Genomic DNA, 13,508 nt, shown 5'->3' with positions numbered 1-13,508 from the left:
AGCAAGAAATGGATGATTAGCACATGCCAGTGTAGGTACCCTAACCCTAAGCCTAACAGTAATATAAATGGAGTAGCTTTGGCAGCTGAAGAATCCTTGGCAATACCGTTCAGAGGTTAGGGTTAGGGGTGCATCCAATTCTGTAAAAGGCAACCACTTCTTGGTGCATTGGGACATTTGCAATGTTGAACTACTCAAAAGATCAACTTTCAATTTTATCAACATCAAGCAAGAAATGGATGATTAGCACATGCCAGTGTAGGTACCCTAACCCTAAGCCTAACAGAAATGAATGGAGCAGGTTTGGCAGCTGAAGAATCCTTGGCAATACCGTTCAGACGTGGTGTATCCAATTCTGTAAAAGGCAATCACTTCTTGGTGCATTGGGACATTTTCAATGTTGAACTACTCAAAGATCAACTTTCAATTTTATCAATATGAAGCAAAAATTGGATGATTAGCACACGCCAATGTAGGTACCCTAACCCTAAGCCTAACAGAAATGAATGGACCATCCTTGGCAATACCGTTCAGACGTGGTGTATCCAATTCTGTCAAAAAAAGGCAATCACTTCTTGGTGCATTGGGACGTTTTCAATGTTGACATACTCAAAGATCAACTTTCAATTTTATCAACATCAAGCAAGAAATGGATGATTAGCACATGCCAGTGTAGGTACCCTAACCCTAAGCCTAACAGTAATATAAATGGAGTAGCTTTGGCAGCTGAAGAATCCTTGGCAATACCGTTCAGAGGTTAGGGTTAGGGGTGCATCCAATTCTGTAAAAGGCAACCACTTCTTGGTGCATTGGGACATTTGCAATGTTGAACTACTCAAAAGATCAACTTTCAATTTTATCAACATCAAGCAAGAAATGGATGATTAGCACATGCCAGTGTAGGTACCCTAACCCTAAGCCTAACAGAAATGAATGGAGCAGGTTTGGCAGCTTAAGAATCCTTGGCAATACCGTTCAGAGGTGGTGTATCCAATTCTGTAAAAGGCAATCACTTCTTGGTGCATTGGGACATTTGCAATGTTGAAATACTCAAAGATCAACTTTCAATTTTATCAATATGAAGCAAAAATTGGATGATTAGCACACGCCAGTATAGGTACCCTAACCCTAAGCCTAACAGTAATATAAATGGACCAGGTTTGGCAGCTGAAGAATCCTTGGCAATACCGTTCAGACGTGGTGTATCCAATTCTGTCAAAAAAAGGCAATCACTTCTTGGTGCATTGGGACGTTTTCAATGTTGACATACTCAAAAGATCAACTTTCAATTTTATCAACATCAAGCAAGAAATGGATGATTAGCACATGCCAGGGTAGATACAGAAATAAATGGACTAAGTTGGCTAGCTGAAGAATCCCTGGCTATACTGTTCAGATGTTGTGTATATCCAATTCTATCAATGCGATCGCAAGAACACAAGTCGTACGCGTGTAAAATCGGATCAAGTATAAAATCCAAATCATCTTATGCTTCATGTTCTATACAGCGCTTTCAACTCAAGATTGATATTTTCGGCGCCGATTGGCTATCCGAAACGTTATGTAGATTGTCTAAATTTGAGTATCTTCACTCTAAAATCAAAATCATCTTATGCCTCATGTTTAGAAAGCGCTTTCAACGTAGAATGGGTACTTGGGCGTAGATGGGTTATCCGAAACGTTATTTATACTGTACTCTATTCGGATCAACATCGATATACAACTCCCCTACATAACATGTATAAAGTTCAGTACAGTAGATTGGTATTTTATACATGTAAATGATGAAGAGTCGTATATGGATAATGATACAGTAGATTGGATTTTCTAAAATCAAAATCATCTTATGCTTCATGTTGATAATAGCGCTTTCAACGCAGAATGGGCATTTGGGCGCGGATGAGTTATCCGAAACGTTATTTATACTCTATTCGGATCCACATCAATATACGATTCCCCTACATTACATGTATAAAATTCAGTATAGTAGATTGGTATTTTCTACATGTTAATGATGGAAAGTCGTATATTGATATTGATACAGTAGATTCGATTTTCTACATATAATCTACGGCCAGTCTTCTATTTGATGTTGATCTGTAAAAAGGAGGTACAAATATAGTATATCGTATACCCTGCACTTGCTGTACTTACAGATGATGATCCCGTCGTTGCGATTCCAAAATTGGCTTGAAGCAAAGTATTCTTATGTACAGTTGGAAAATACATTGGTAGACAGCATGAATACTTTTAGCTCAAGGTAAATTATGTGCTAACCTCCAGGCTATGCCTTCACACCAGCTCTCTCTCTCTTTTTGCTACTTCTTGATTGATAACGTAACCTAGACAGTTAATATTCATGTTTATGAAGTAGAAAAGTACTTAAGTCATGCAAATGTAATTACATATGTTTTTATATCATGGGACATTCTAAAACTCGTTCAACTATCCGAAAGGATTGATATTTCATTGACAAAGTAAATTCTACATGATCCTCTAGTCAACGATAATGAATAGAATTTCAACAGATTTGGATCAATGTCCTGCTTGAAGACATGTTAAATTGTCTTTCTGTATTTATGTGCTATATGCAAGGTGCAGTAATTAATATGGTAGACTGAAGTTGAATAGGCAGAATAGCTAGGGCTAAAATCAATTAATGCGAGTAAATTGACTTGCAGCACTTTTATCCATCAAATCGTAGGAAAATTGAATTGTACGGTAACCCACACTTGTAGTCTACAATAAGGAATATTTTCTTACTCAATGCATTTGTGTCAATCTCTAACATGGCTGCTTAATCGGTTTTCGCTGAATCATTGAACCTTCCATCATGCCTACGCTACAGTAGCGATTTTGATTTACTGTACAGTAGATATTCGACGACTGACTATAAGTGATGGCGATGTTTCAGTGCAGAATACGAGAAAGAAACACTCTCCACTCTGAAATTGTGTTTTTGGATTTCGGAATGAATCAGAAGCAAGTCGTGAAATACTGCTCACCAGTCTTCAGTGTTAAGCAAAATTGAATCTGCAGTACGCTTGCTTCAGCATTTCTATTCTATGCATTGACTATTTATCGGTTCATCATTCTCCATCTAAGCATCTATTTTTGCATATTATACAATATACAGTACGCTATATAGATGGATATAAACTATCGTTGAAGTTAATAAAACTAAGTTAATGTTGTTGTCAAAGTGTATTTCAGAGTGAAGAAGCAGAAAGTTGCAAAACGCCGATACAGACATCACAGTACATTGATTATTTATGGGTTAATCATTCTCCATCCAAGCATCTATTTTTGCATATTATACAATATACAGTACGCTGTATAGATGGATATAAACTATCGTTGAAGTTAATAAAACTAAGTTAATGTTGTTGTCAAAGTGTATTTCAGAGTGAAGAAGCAGAAAGTTGCAAAACGCCGATACAGACATCACAGTACATTGATTATTTATGGGTTAATCATTCTCCATCTAAGCATCTATTTTTGCATATTATACAATATACAGTACGCTGTATAGATGGATATAAACTATCGTTGAAGTTAATAAAACTAAGTTAATGTTGTTGTCAAAGTGTATTTCAGAGTGAAGAAGCAGAAAGTTGCAAAACGCCGATACAGACATCACAGTACATTGATTATTTATGGGTTAATCATTCTCCATCCAAGCATCTATTTTTGCATATTATACAATATACAGTACGCTGTATATATGGATATAAACTATCGTTGAAGTTAATAAAACCAAGTTAATGTTGTTGTCAAAATGCATTACTCATTTTACATTTCAGAGTGAAGATGCAGAAAGTTGCAAAACACCGATACAGACATCAGAGTACATTGATTATTTTTGGTTAATCATTCATTTGCTGTACAGTATAAGCATATATTGTTGCATATCACACAATATACCGTACACTGTATATACAGATATTAACTATCGTTGAAGTTAATAAAACTAAGTTAATGTTGTTGTCAAAATGCATTACTCATTTTACATTTCAGAGTGAAGAAGCAGAAAGTTGCAAAACACCGATACAGACATCACAGTACATTGATTATTTATGGGTTAATCATTCTCCATCTAAGCATATAATAGGGTATATTATACAATATACCCTACACTGTATATATAGATATAAACTATCGTTGAAGTGAATAGAACCAAGTTAATGTTGTTGTCAAAATGTATTAGTGATTTTACATTTCAGAGTGAAGAAGCAGAAAGTTGCAAAACACCGATACAGACACCAGAGTACATTGATAATTTTTGGTTAATCATTCATTTGCTGTACAGTATAAGCATACATTGTTGCATATCATACAATATACCGTACAATGTATATATCGATATAAACTATCGTTGAAGTGAATAGAACCAAGTTAATGTTAACAGCTGTATCTAATCGGAAGTGCTCACGTTCAAAATGAAATATTACAGAGTATATTGCAGTATTCAAACCGACGTCCATGAACATGGTGCCACTCATAAAGGTAAAAAGAAAGAAACCTCTATAGTGTAGTGTAGTGCCGCTCTACTATACTATGTCCAGCACAGTAGGGAAAAGCTTACCAATTTAATCTCCAATTGTCTACAAGTTATTCTAAGCAGGGATTTCTCAATGATAAATCATAGCCAAAAGATCGTAAAATTGAGAACGATTTTGCGGCTATGATTTATTCTGGAGAAATCCCTTTTCCAAGCAGCCGGCGAACTCAGTCCATCCGTCCGCAACTGACACGTCACGCCTTCTTGGAGTTCTTCGATACTGGATTGGAGTTGGTGCTAGTCCTCCTGTTTCTCCTTTTCTCTTCCAGGACAGGAAATGGTAATTTGCCATTTATAAGCCCAATAAGAAGGGAATCGATTCGTCTTTCCAGCAATATCGTTACGAGTGGAAGTATAAGACTAGCCTATCTCTGGTTTACAGGTATAGTGATGTTAATACTTGCTGTTTAAGGTTAATTACAATACGAGTGGTGCGAATCTGCTAGGGGATGTTACCATCCACTTTTCAGTGATGAGCTACTCTCAAATTTTCAATGACTTGTAGCAGTAGTAGAATAATAATTAACCTATCGATACTGAATCTGATGGCGCAAATTACAAGTTCTGTAAAGCTAGGCGTATTTCAATTTGGATCGATTGCATCAATTACAACTGAAGGTTAACAACGCCATTGTCTATTTATTAATCTCAGGTTATACAGTACACTACATAACAGTAGCAGCGGTAAGAAATGAAAAATTGCCTTAATGTCATAATCTCTCGACAGTGGTTTAGGATGCGACCACTCACTTTATGCGTTCTTGCAGTTATCCTATTCATTGACATTGCCAGTGTCGTTAGTGATGATCAATTGGATAGATATTCTGATTTACATCAAAAATATTTCCAAATGAGCCATTTACAAAGACAAGAGTGTAGTAATAACAAATGCTCATCAGAGTATAAAAAGTTAAGTAAGAAACAACCATGCTGGGGTTATGAGAAACATTGCCGAAAACGAAATTATTACTCTTATCCAATATGCCCTGAGGATTCACGCGGTTGGGAGCATACCAAAGAGAAACAAATTGATAAATTTTGGCGTTCTGCTGATTTTGGTATGATACGTGAATTTCGCGATGAAATGATGCACTTATGTAAAGCTGACGAAGAAGGCGATTCAACCTTAGATTGTAATCAACATATGAGATATTGTCGAGCAACCAATCTATACATGAATTTAAAAAATTCTCGAATGGCTGATAGTCGTGAACGATTTCGAACCGATGTATTTAAAAAAGGAGAAATTGGTGGCCATTGCCAATTGGATGGCCAACGCTTAAAAAATAGCGATAAACAAAAAGGTGAATTACAATCATGGCATTCAGAATTACGCCCTTTCACATCGTTAAAATTCAAACCCGTCATAGATCGACATCACTGCGATGTTATTGTCGAGCGTCCAACTTATTTCATGAAGTTAGATGCTGGTATCAATATGTTTCATCATTTTTGCGATTTTGTCAACCTCTACGTAACTCAACATGTCAATGGCTCTTTTACCACCGATATCAACATCGTCATGTGGGATACTAGTTCTATGAATTATGGTGATTTTTTCACATTAACATGGAAAGCGTTTTCTCGACATCCTGTCAAGCGATTATCTGATTACGACAATAAGAGGGTAAGCTTTTGTTGTCCAAGTTTGTGGTAATATTTATATCATCAATGGATTCTTGTACAATTCTACTCTGTTATAAATCAAGTGTACTGTTTCCGTAACCAAAGTAGCCTGAAGCATTTGTAAGAAACTCGATTTGTTTTACAAATTGAATTCTAATGGATATTATTATCTACTTGATATTGGCGATGAGTTGACAATGTCCTACCATATAATGCATCACTAAAGTTTTGTCTATTGTATGTTTATAAATATAGGTTTGCTTTAAAGATGCTATTTTTACTCTACCCCCGCGAATGTTTTATGGATTATATTATAATATGCCATTGATTCCTGGATGCTATAATAGTGGTTTGATGAAAGCTTTCTCTGAGCATGTTGTACATAGATTGAATATTACCACAAAACCTTACGATCCAAACCGATATAGAATCACACTACTGTCACGTAGTACCAAATATCGTAGAATTCTTAACGAGGATAAACTGATAGGAGCGCTAAAGACCATTTGGAATTACGATGTTACACGTGTTGACTATACCTATCAGGTAATCATCCAGCAAGTTCTACCATAAACTCACTTCGATGATAACATGATCGCGTCTGGCGATAGACATAAATGATAATTCATAAATAAATAGAAGTTCTACCCATTGGTTTATTCCTGCTTTTGACTCATTTATAATTTTTAAATAGATGCCTTTTGAAAAGCAATTAGAAATTACTCACAATTCAGACATTTTTATTGGTATGCATGGCTCCGGACTAACACATATGCTATTCCAACCTCATTGGGGTGTAGCATTCGAGTTGTACAACTGTGAAGATGAGGGATGCTACTATGACCTTGCAAGATTGAGAGGTGTAAAATATTTAACTTGGGAGAAAAAGAAATATTTAATTCAGCAAGATGAGGTAAACTTTGATGTTGTTACTATATATAGAAAATTTATGTTGCATGTACAAGCAGCAATATTCGTTACTTTTAGACATTACTTCCATTATTGTTTAGGCAATGTTATGAAAGAATTTTTTAGCGTTCATTTTTACCAATCATGCACATTTTAGCTAATGAGAAATGATTAATTTCATTATTTATGGATATACCATTAGGGCCATCATCCAACACTTGGAGCTCATGCTAAATTTACAAACTATGCGTTTAATATTGGTGAATTTTTAAGAATGATTGAAAAAGGCGTTAAGCATGTTGCTGCAAATAGGCCAAAAATTAGCGCGGACAACTCTGTGGAAGATTCCTCAATCAAAACTGAATTATAACCTAGTCTGAATGAACGAATATTGAATAATAAATTATAGATCGTATTAGTGTATCAAGCGGTCCTTGTCCACTTTGATTATTATTACATTTTTCCTTCAAGTATATATAGGGAAATTGAACTAGTTTTGTATTAAGAACTCAACTGTATACCAGGACTTCCGACTATGTAAACAGGGTCTATTTTGGTTAAGTAGTCCCTGTTATATACAAGGAATAATTGTTATTAATCAGTGTAAAATTTAAAAATTTTTCCACGGTTTTGAAATCTGGATCAATCGTATTTGTATATCATTATTGGATGAGATATTTTTTAAATAAAGTACCAATTTCAGAAACTGCATATGAAATAACTTTGTAGATATAGAGCCCAGAAAGAAATTTCGATTATCTGTACTCCTTTAACATACAATACAACATAACGATAGGTTTCCTTCCCATTCAAATATGTAAACATATTTATTGATAAAGGTTGTGCTATAAAAGCTCCGATTATAATTATCAAATCTTTTAGATACAAACTACTAAATATAGCTATAGATTTTATCCCGAACAGAAAGCATAATTAACCAAGCAATTACGTAGTTTAAATACCAAAATATGCTGATCTACATCACTACAATTGTTACTGGAATACGTGTTTGTGTATCAGTTGTCATAAATTATTTGATAGGCTAACAATGATGTGTGTAGATTTCGAGAATCACATTCGAAATTTAGATACAGTTGACTGAAATAAATATTATTACAATAATTACCATGGAATGCACCGCAGCATAGCATACAGTATACTCATCGAGATACCGCAGTGATTCTAATATATCAAGGTATATGTTAAGAGAGTATTTAATATATATTTACTCAATCAAAAATGTATCGTATTTTATCATTAATTGATTAAAACTATTAGTAGTAATTATAATCTACAGTATTGTATATACCCTACGTATAGCAATAAAGAGGAACGTTTTCATATTAGCATACAAAGTAAACAAACAAGTACAGTTATTCATTACTACATTAAAAACAATTTTCTAATACTATAGAAATACTTTGTATGGGCGTAAAATCCACTCTACTGGTTATACAAATGACTTTTAAAAGTTTTTTTTTTTATTCGGTATACTTTTTACCAATTTTCAACGATAGTTTCGATTTTCATGTAATTAATATTAATTGCAGCACAAAATAAAAATTTCATGGAAATATTCAATGATTTCCTTTCCTCTTATCAGTATGTGTTTTGTTTTCGACAGCATCGCAACTCTCAGTATTGAACAAATGCTAAATAAAGGGAAGTAATGGATTGTACTGTAATATCCTAACCTATATCACACTCTAAGGCTTATGGTGATATCAGTAGTAAAGTCCTCGTTGTTTTAAGGTATGTATTTATACGAGAAAGCCATAACGACTTATCCCACATCGATTTTGAAAATATGACGCGCCAAATTATGAAGACAAGAAGAGCATAAGTACCCCATCGTATATGTTGTCGCCTAAACAATAGGTTATAAATCATCATTTTACAGATACTGTGCAAATTCTGAAGCTTTTAAAATATAAAATTTACCTAGCCATTTTCTTTTTTGCTTGAGGAAGGTTAGATAAGTCTTCATTCATTAAATATCTTTTAATACCAATACAATAATTCGAGATATATGATTCCCAATTCAGTTCAGTGAAATCGAATGGAAATTCCTAGAAAATAATAGGAAAGGAGAGACTAAATTTTCTATAATACTATCAGAAAATCATACAGTTTACTGGCTGATTAATGTTACATAGTAGAAGTATTAGAGCATAAGAGCACAAAAAATTTACCTTATGATCTTCTGGTGTCATAGTTTGCCACAGTTTTTTAGCATTCTTGTTAGTCCACTGTAAACCAAAAATCACTCTTATTGTGAATCAATATCAAAATAAAAGATCACCAACCATTAAAATAATTTCACTTGTATAGTTAGTAGTAATACCTTAAATTCTGTGCACGTAAAATACTCAAAGGCAGTCATAGATCTGTGAATGCGATCATACTCATTTATTAACCTAAAAGGTAAATGGTTAATCAATTTGATGGTAAATTAATACTTTGCTGCATAAAACAAAAAATATAAAAGTCTACTTTTTGCAGTTATACCTTGGTTTTTTGCCACACACAAAACGCCATGCATCCACAATGTATGCCGGAACCCAGTGTTGCATAAATAGATGAAATCGGCTACAGATAGAAAACGAAAGTTTTGAGTAACCGTGAGTCCAATATGGAACTCACTGGCTGATGAATATGAACTTACTCCAATTTCTGAAGTATACTACATCGATTCGTAGTACTTACTTGGTTTCGCCATTCATTGAACAAGATGGCATTCTAAATACTTGATCATGCGGAAATTCATAGGAATTCTTCAGGGTTAAAGATAACCAACTCCCCCATACAAAAGGATTGTCTGGCGAACTACAACAGTTGTAGATTAAAGGAGTCTGCTGCTTCGAAGCATGCACTGCATGCCAACAAGCAGCTATAAGCATGTTGACAGTATAGTCGACTGGAACTAAATCAGCTTTGCATTTCTCTTTGGCAACAATTCGACGTAGTAAGCCCTTCGCAACCTAATCGAGATTATCAGATTATCATCAACAAACTATTATTCGACTTTCTTTATGCTCAGTCAAATGTAATGTTTCTGTATTTACGAACCAAAACCATCGCTGCTGTCCCACCATAATAATTGTCTATCCATCCCTGAGGTGAATACTAAATATCAATACCAGGGTCATCGTTGTTGGACATATCAATTAAAATATGTACTTACAGAAACAGGCTCTTTCCAAGAAGCTCCAATTATAGAAGGTCTAACAATGGCTATTGGAAGATTTAAACCTTCCGTAGCGATAACAATCTCAGCTAATTTCTTAGTAAATGTGTAGGTATTTGGTAGTCTTCCCAATAATTTTGGTGTTACCTGGCTTATCATGTCGTCGTCCATCCAACTATCAAATTAAAACAATTAATATATTATCTGATCTTATTCCATAGAGTACGGCTATTAAGTTTAGGTAAAGCACATCGATATTAAAATCATTATAACTGAATAAAGTTTGAGAAAATTTTATACCTCATTGCATCAATTAATTTTTGAGGTGGAACGATATCTGAATATATGACTTCTTCAATTACTTCTTTATCCGTATTGCAAAAGGCCGTAGATACGTGTACATAGCTCTTGTTATAGCAGAAATAGTAATAGGTTAAAGTTAAAAATAAATCTATATAGGTCGTTCAAATGAAGTATTGATGCTTTCCTAAGTACTAACTATTAACTAAGCAGACTATAATTCTATCATAAATACTCGTACAGGGTGATGGATATAAAGATTACTGAGTGTTACAACTGTTACTATAAGCTGCTGCAAGTATTGAGCACGTAAATATTGTGCACATATATTCAATAGTGACAAATGTTACATCATAAATTGTCAAGTTCATGCAGTATAATACCTTTAACTTGGGCATTCGTTTACAAATCCGGATCATAGTTTGAACGCTTACTACATTTTGCAAAATAGATTTGCTAAGAGGGCACAAATTAAAAATATTAGACTTAAATAGGATGATAGCAACACAACTTTACATTACTTCATAGGTTTACAGTCTACAATTTATACTAAGATTGTTTAGCTATATGTCTTTACAAAATATGCATATGAGACTTCATTACGATAATAGCAGTGCAAGAAGTATTTCGCTACATTTATAAGCATAACAATCTACAATTTATCACTCTACACTCATCTTTCACTAATGAAATAAAGATATGTTCTATATCTGTCTAGTACTTTGCTTTGATAATTGTGAAAACTCGTATAAAAAAAAATACATCACAACTTTGCCTGTAGTCAATCCAAACACATAAAATCCAGCCAAGTACTGTATTTATCTAATAAATTAATACCGCTGTATGATGCCACATTTACCGTAGTAGTTCATCAAATTTGATTGTAGCAGCTACATGAAACACTATGTCTGTGTTTGCAATTATATCACACAAGTCGGATTCACATATACCATAATTTTCAAGTGTAATATCGCCAAATATTGGAATAACCTTCTCAGTGAAGTTTGGTGAAGCTTCTCTAATGCTGTCAAAGAGCTAAAAATATAGACAGTACATAAAATTATGTATCTCAGCCGTTGCTATTACTCATTATACGGGTATTTTTCAATAGTTGTCATCCTATGTATTTTAATTAATACAAGTGAACGTAGGAATTATATGTTCTTACGCTTCATTCTCAAAGTTTGTCAAATGATACCATGCACAATCCCATACCGTAATCGATGAAATAATACAGCTTTCAGTAACAACTTGTGCTAATTTAGTTCATACGTACGTATCTATCTTAAATGAAATAGGTCTACTGGCACTAGTAGCAGGCTAAACTCAATTCTATTTTATTATCAAGGTTTATAATTTAAAATATTATACGTTACTACATTAAAGTAGATAATACTTCTAGTACTATAGTAATACATTCCTAGTTAAAATTGCATTGTTCTAGTTGGTTAGTAGTAACATATGCTGTTACCAATTTATTAATAGACTGCCGTTAATTTATACATTTATACAACTTCAGAATAATTAAGAGCATCCTTTCTAAACGAATTATCAATTAAGTATATATTCCTTCATAGGGATGCATGAAATTATCACCTTAGTTTGTAGAATAGTTTTCAATCTTTCTGTGGGTTGTTGACCTTTCTTAGGTCTGAGTAAAACATAAATCCTTTCTATATTGGGTGCAACACGTAACAATTTTTCCAACAATGCCTTGCCAAGGAAACCAGATACGCCAGTTATAAATATTGTTTGTCCAGCATACAAATGTTTAATTGAGGGAGGCATAGACTCTATAAATTTAGTAAGTAATAATTCACCAGTCAACATTACAGCATAGGTTAGGGTCTATTACAAGCGATGGAAATTAAATAGTGTATATTGTTGTACCAAGAAGATACTGTTGACACGAATTATGGTGAAAAATGGCAAGTTATTAATTATTTCTTTAATACACTAGTAATCACAGACTACAGTTAATGTGAGAATTATCCGAGACGCATTAAATGACATTTCTAATTGTTGAAGAACTAAACTTGTACAGTATCATGTAGAGCATCCATAGAGAATAATAAGTTCATCCTTACACGAAATAAGAATATTTTGACCCGACAACTGTTTACATTAACTCGTATGATCAAACTGTTCTTAATTCAAATAGTCAATTAGCGTAACGACTGCCAATCGTAAAATAGGTGAAACAATTCAGTACATTGCATGTATGCATTGTATACGTGTAGGTTCAAAATTAAATATTTGCTAACAATCACAGTGTAGATTTCAAACGTAATATACTCAGTTTGTGGCAACCATGACTGCGTAATTATAATGCAGAGATACCATACTATGATGAATTTCAGTGCAACAACTAGCTATAGTAAGGATTAAAAAGTTTATGTTAACGTTCCCTGGTGTACTGTAGAGTTTAAGCGTAATAAATTCAGTTTGTTGCAACCATAATTGCGCAATTACAAAGCTGAGATACCATACTATAAATAATTTCAGTGCAGTAGTTATGTACAGAAATCGATATTGAATACGTATACTCGTATAATAGGAAGAAATACTCTATCGCGGCTCAGGTGGACAATATATCGAAATCATTAATTATCAGTTTTGATAGATCAATTATAACTTCAATGTAGTGAACTTATTTCTACCATAATTTATTGATACCTGTGCATTGCTTGTCTCCAGCTTCTTTACTTGCCGATGTACCATTATTACTTCCTTCACCAGGTTTCATAATGACTACAATAAAAACAAAATAAATTATCATTTCTATCCCAAAAATAAAAAAAGCTTTCAATGATTATTATTTATTTTGTCATAATATAGCATTGGACAAGATTCAATTCTTGTTTTGTAGGTTTTGAAATTTTATAAATTTATACGGTTACTACCAGGCTATAGTACTGCAAAGTA

General features: G+C 33.7%; 2 protein-coding genes across 2 annotated transcripts; one reads left to right on the top strand and one right to left on the bottom strand.

The window, feature by feature from the left end:
• Positions 1–5,411: 5,411 nt before the first annotated feature.
• Positions 5,412–7,466, top strand: TRIADDRAFT_32818 (uncharacterized protein; the record flags this gene model as incomplete). Its single annotated transcript, XM_002117614.1, has 4 exons — positions 5,412–6,188; positions 6,443–6,733; positions 6,882–7,100; positions 7,299–7,466. The coding sequence occupies 4 exons, from the start codon at positions 5,412–5,414 to the stop codon at positions 7,464–7,466; spliced, it is 1,455 nt and encodes a 484-aa protein (XP_002117650.1).
• A 1,343-nt stretch (positions 7,467–8,809) lies between these two features.
• Positions 8,810–12,371, bottom strand: TRIADDRAFT_32834 (uncharacterized protein; the record flags this gene model as incomplete). The annotated part of the gene is made up of 12 exons (XM_002117585.1): positions 8,810–8,963; positions 9,038–9,165; positions 9,289–9,345; positions 9,441–9,513; positions 9,605–9,685; positions 9,803–10,077; positions 10,166–10,210; positions 10,281–10,458; positions 10,584–10,690; positions 10,967–11,039; positions 11,443–11,618; positions 12,180–12,371. 12 exons carry the CDS (start codon positions 12,369–12,371, stop codon positions 8,810–8,812), a joined length of 1,539 nt encoding a protein of 512 aa, XP_002117621.1.
• Between the last annotated feature and the right edge of the window lie 1,137 nt (positions 12,372–13,508).

Source organism: Trichoplax adhaerens, genomic scaffold (assembly GCF_000150275.1).
Source record: "Trichoplax adhaerens TRIADscaffold_26 genomic scaffold, whole genome shotgun sequence".
In the NCBI taxonomy this organism is placed as follows: domain Eukaryota; kingdom Metazoa; phylum Placozoa; class Uniplacotomia; order Trichoplacea; family Trichoplacidae; genus Trichoplax; species Trichoplax adhaerens.
The sequence above is the reverse complement of the archived record's forward strand: the minus strand, read 5'-3'. Positions and strand labels throughout refer to the sequence as shown.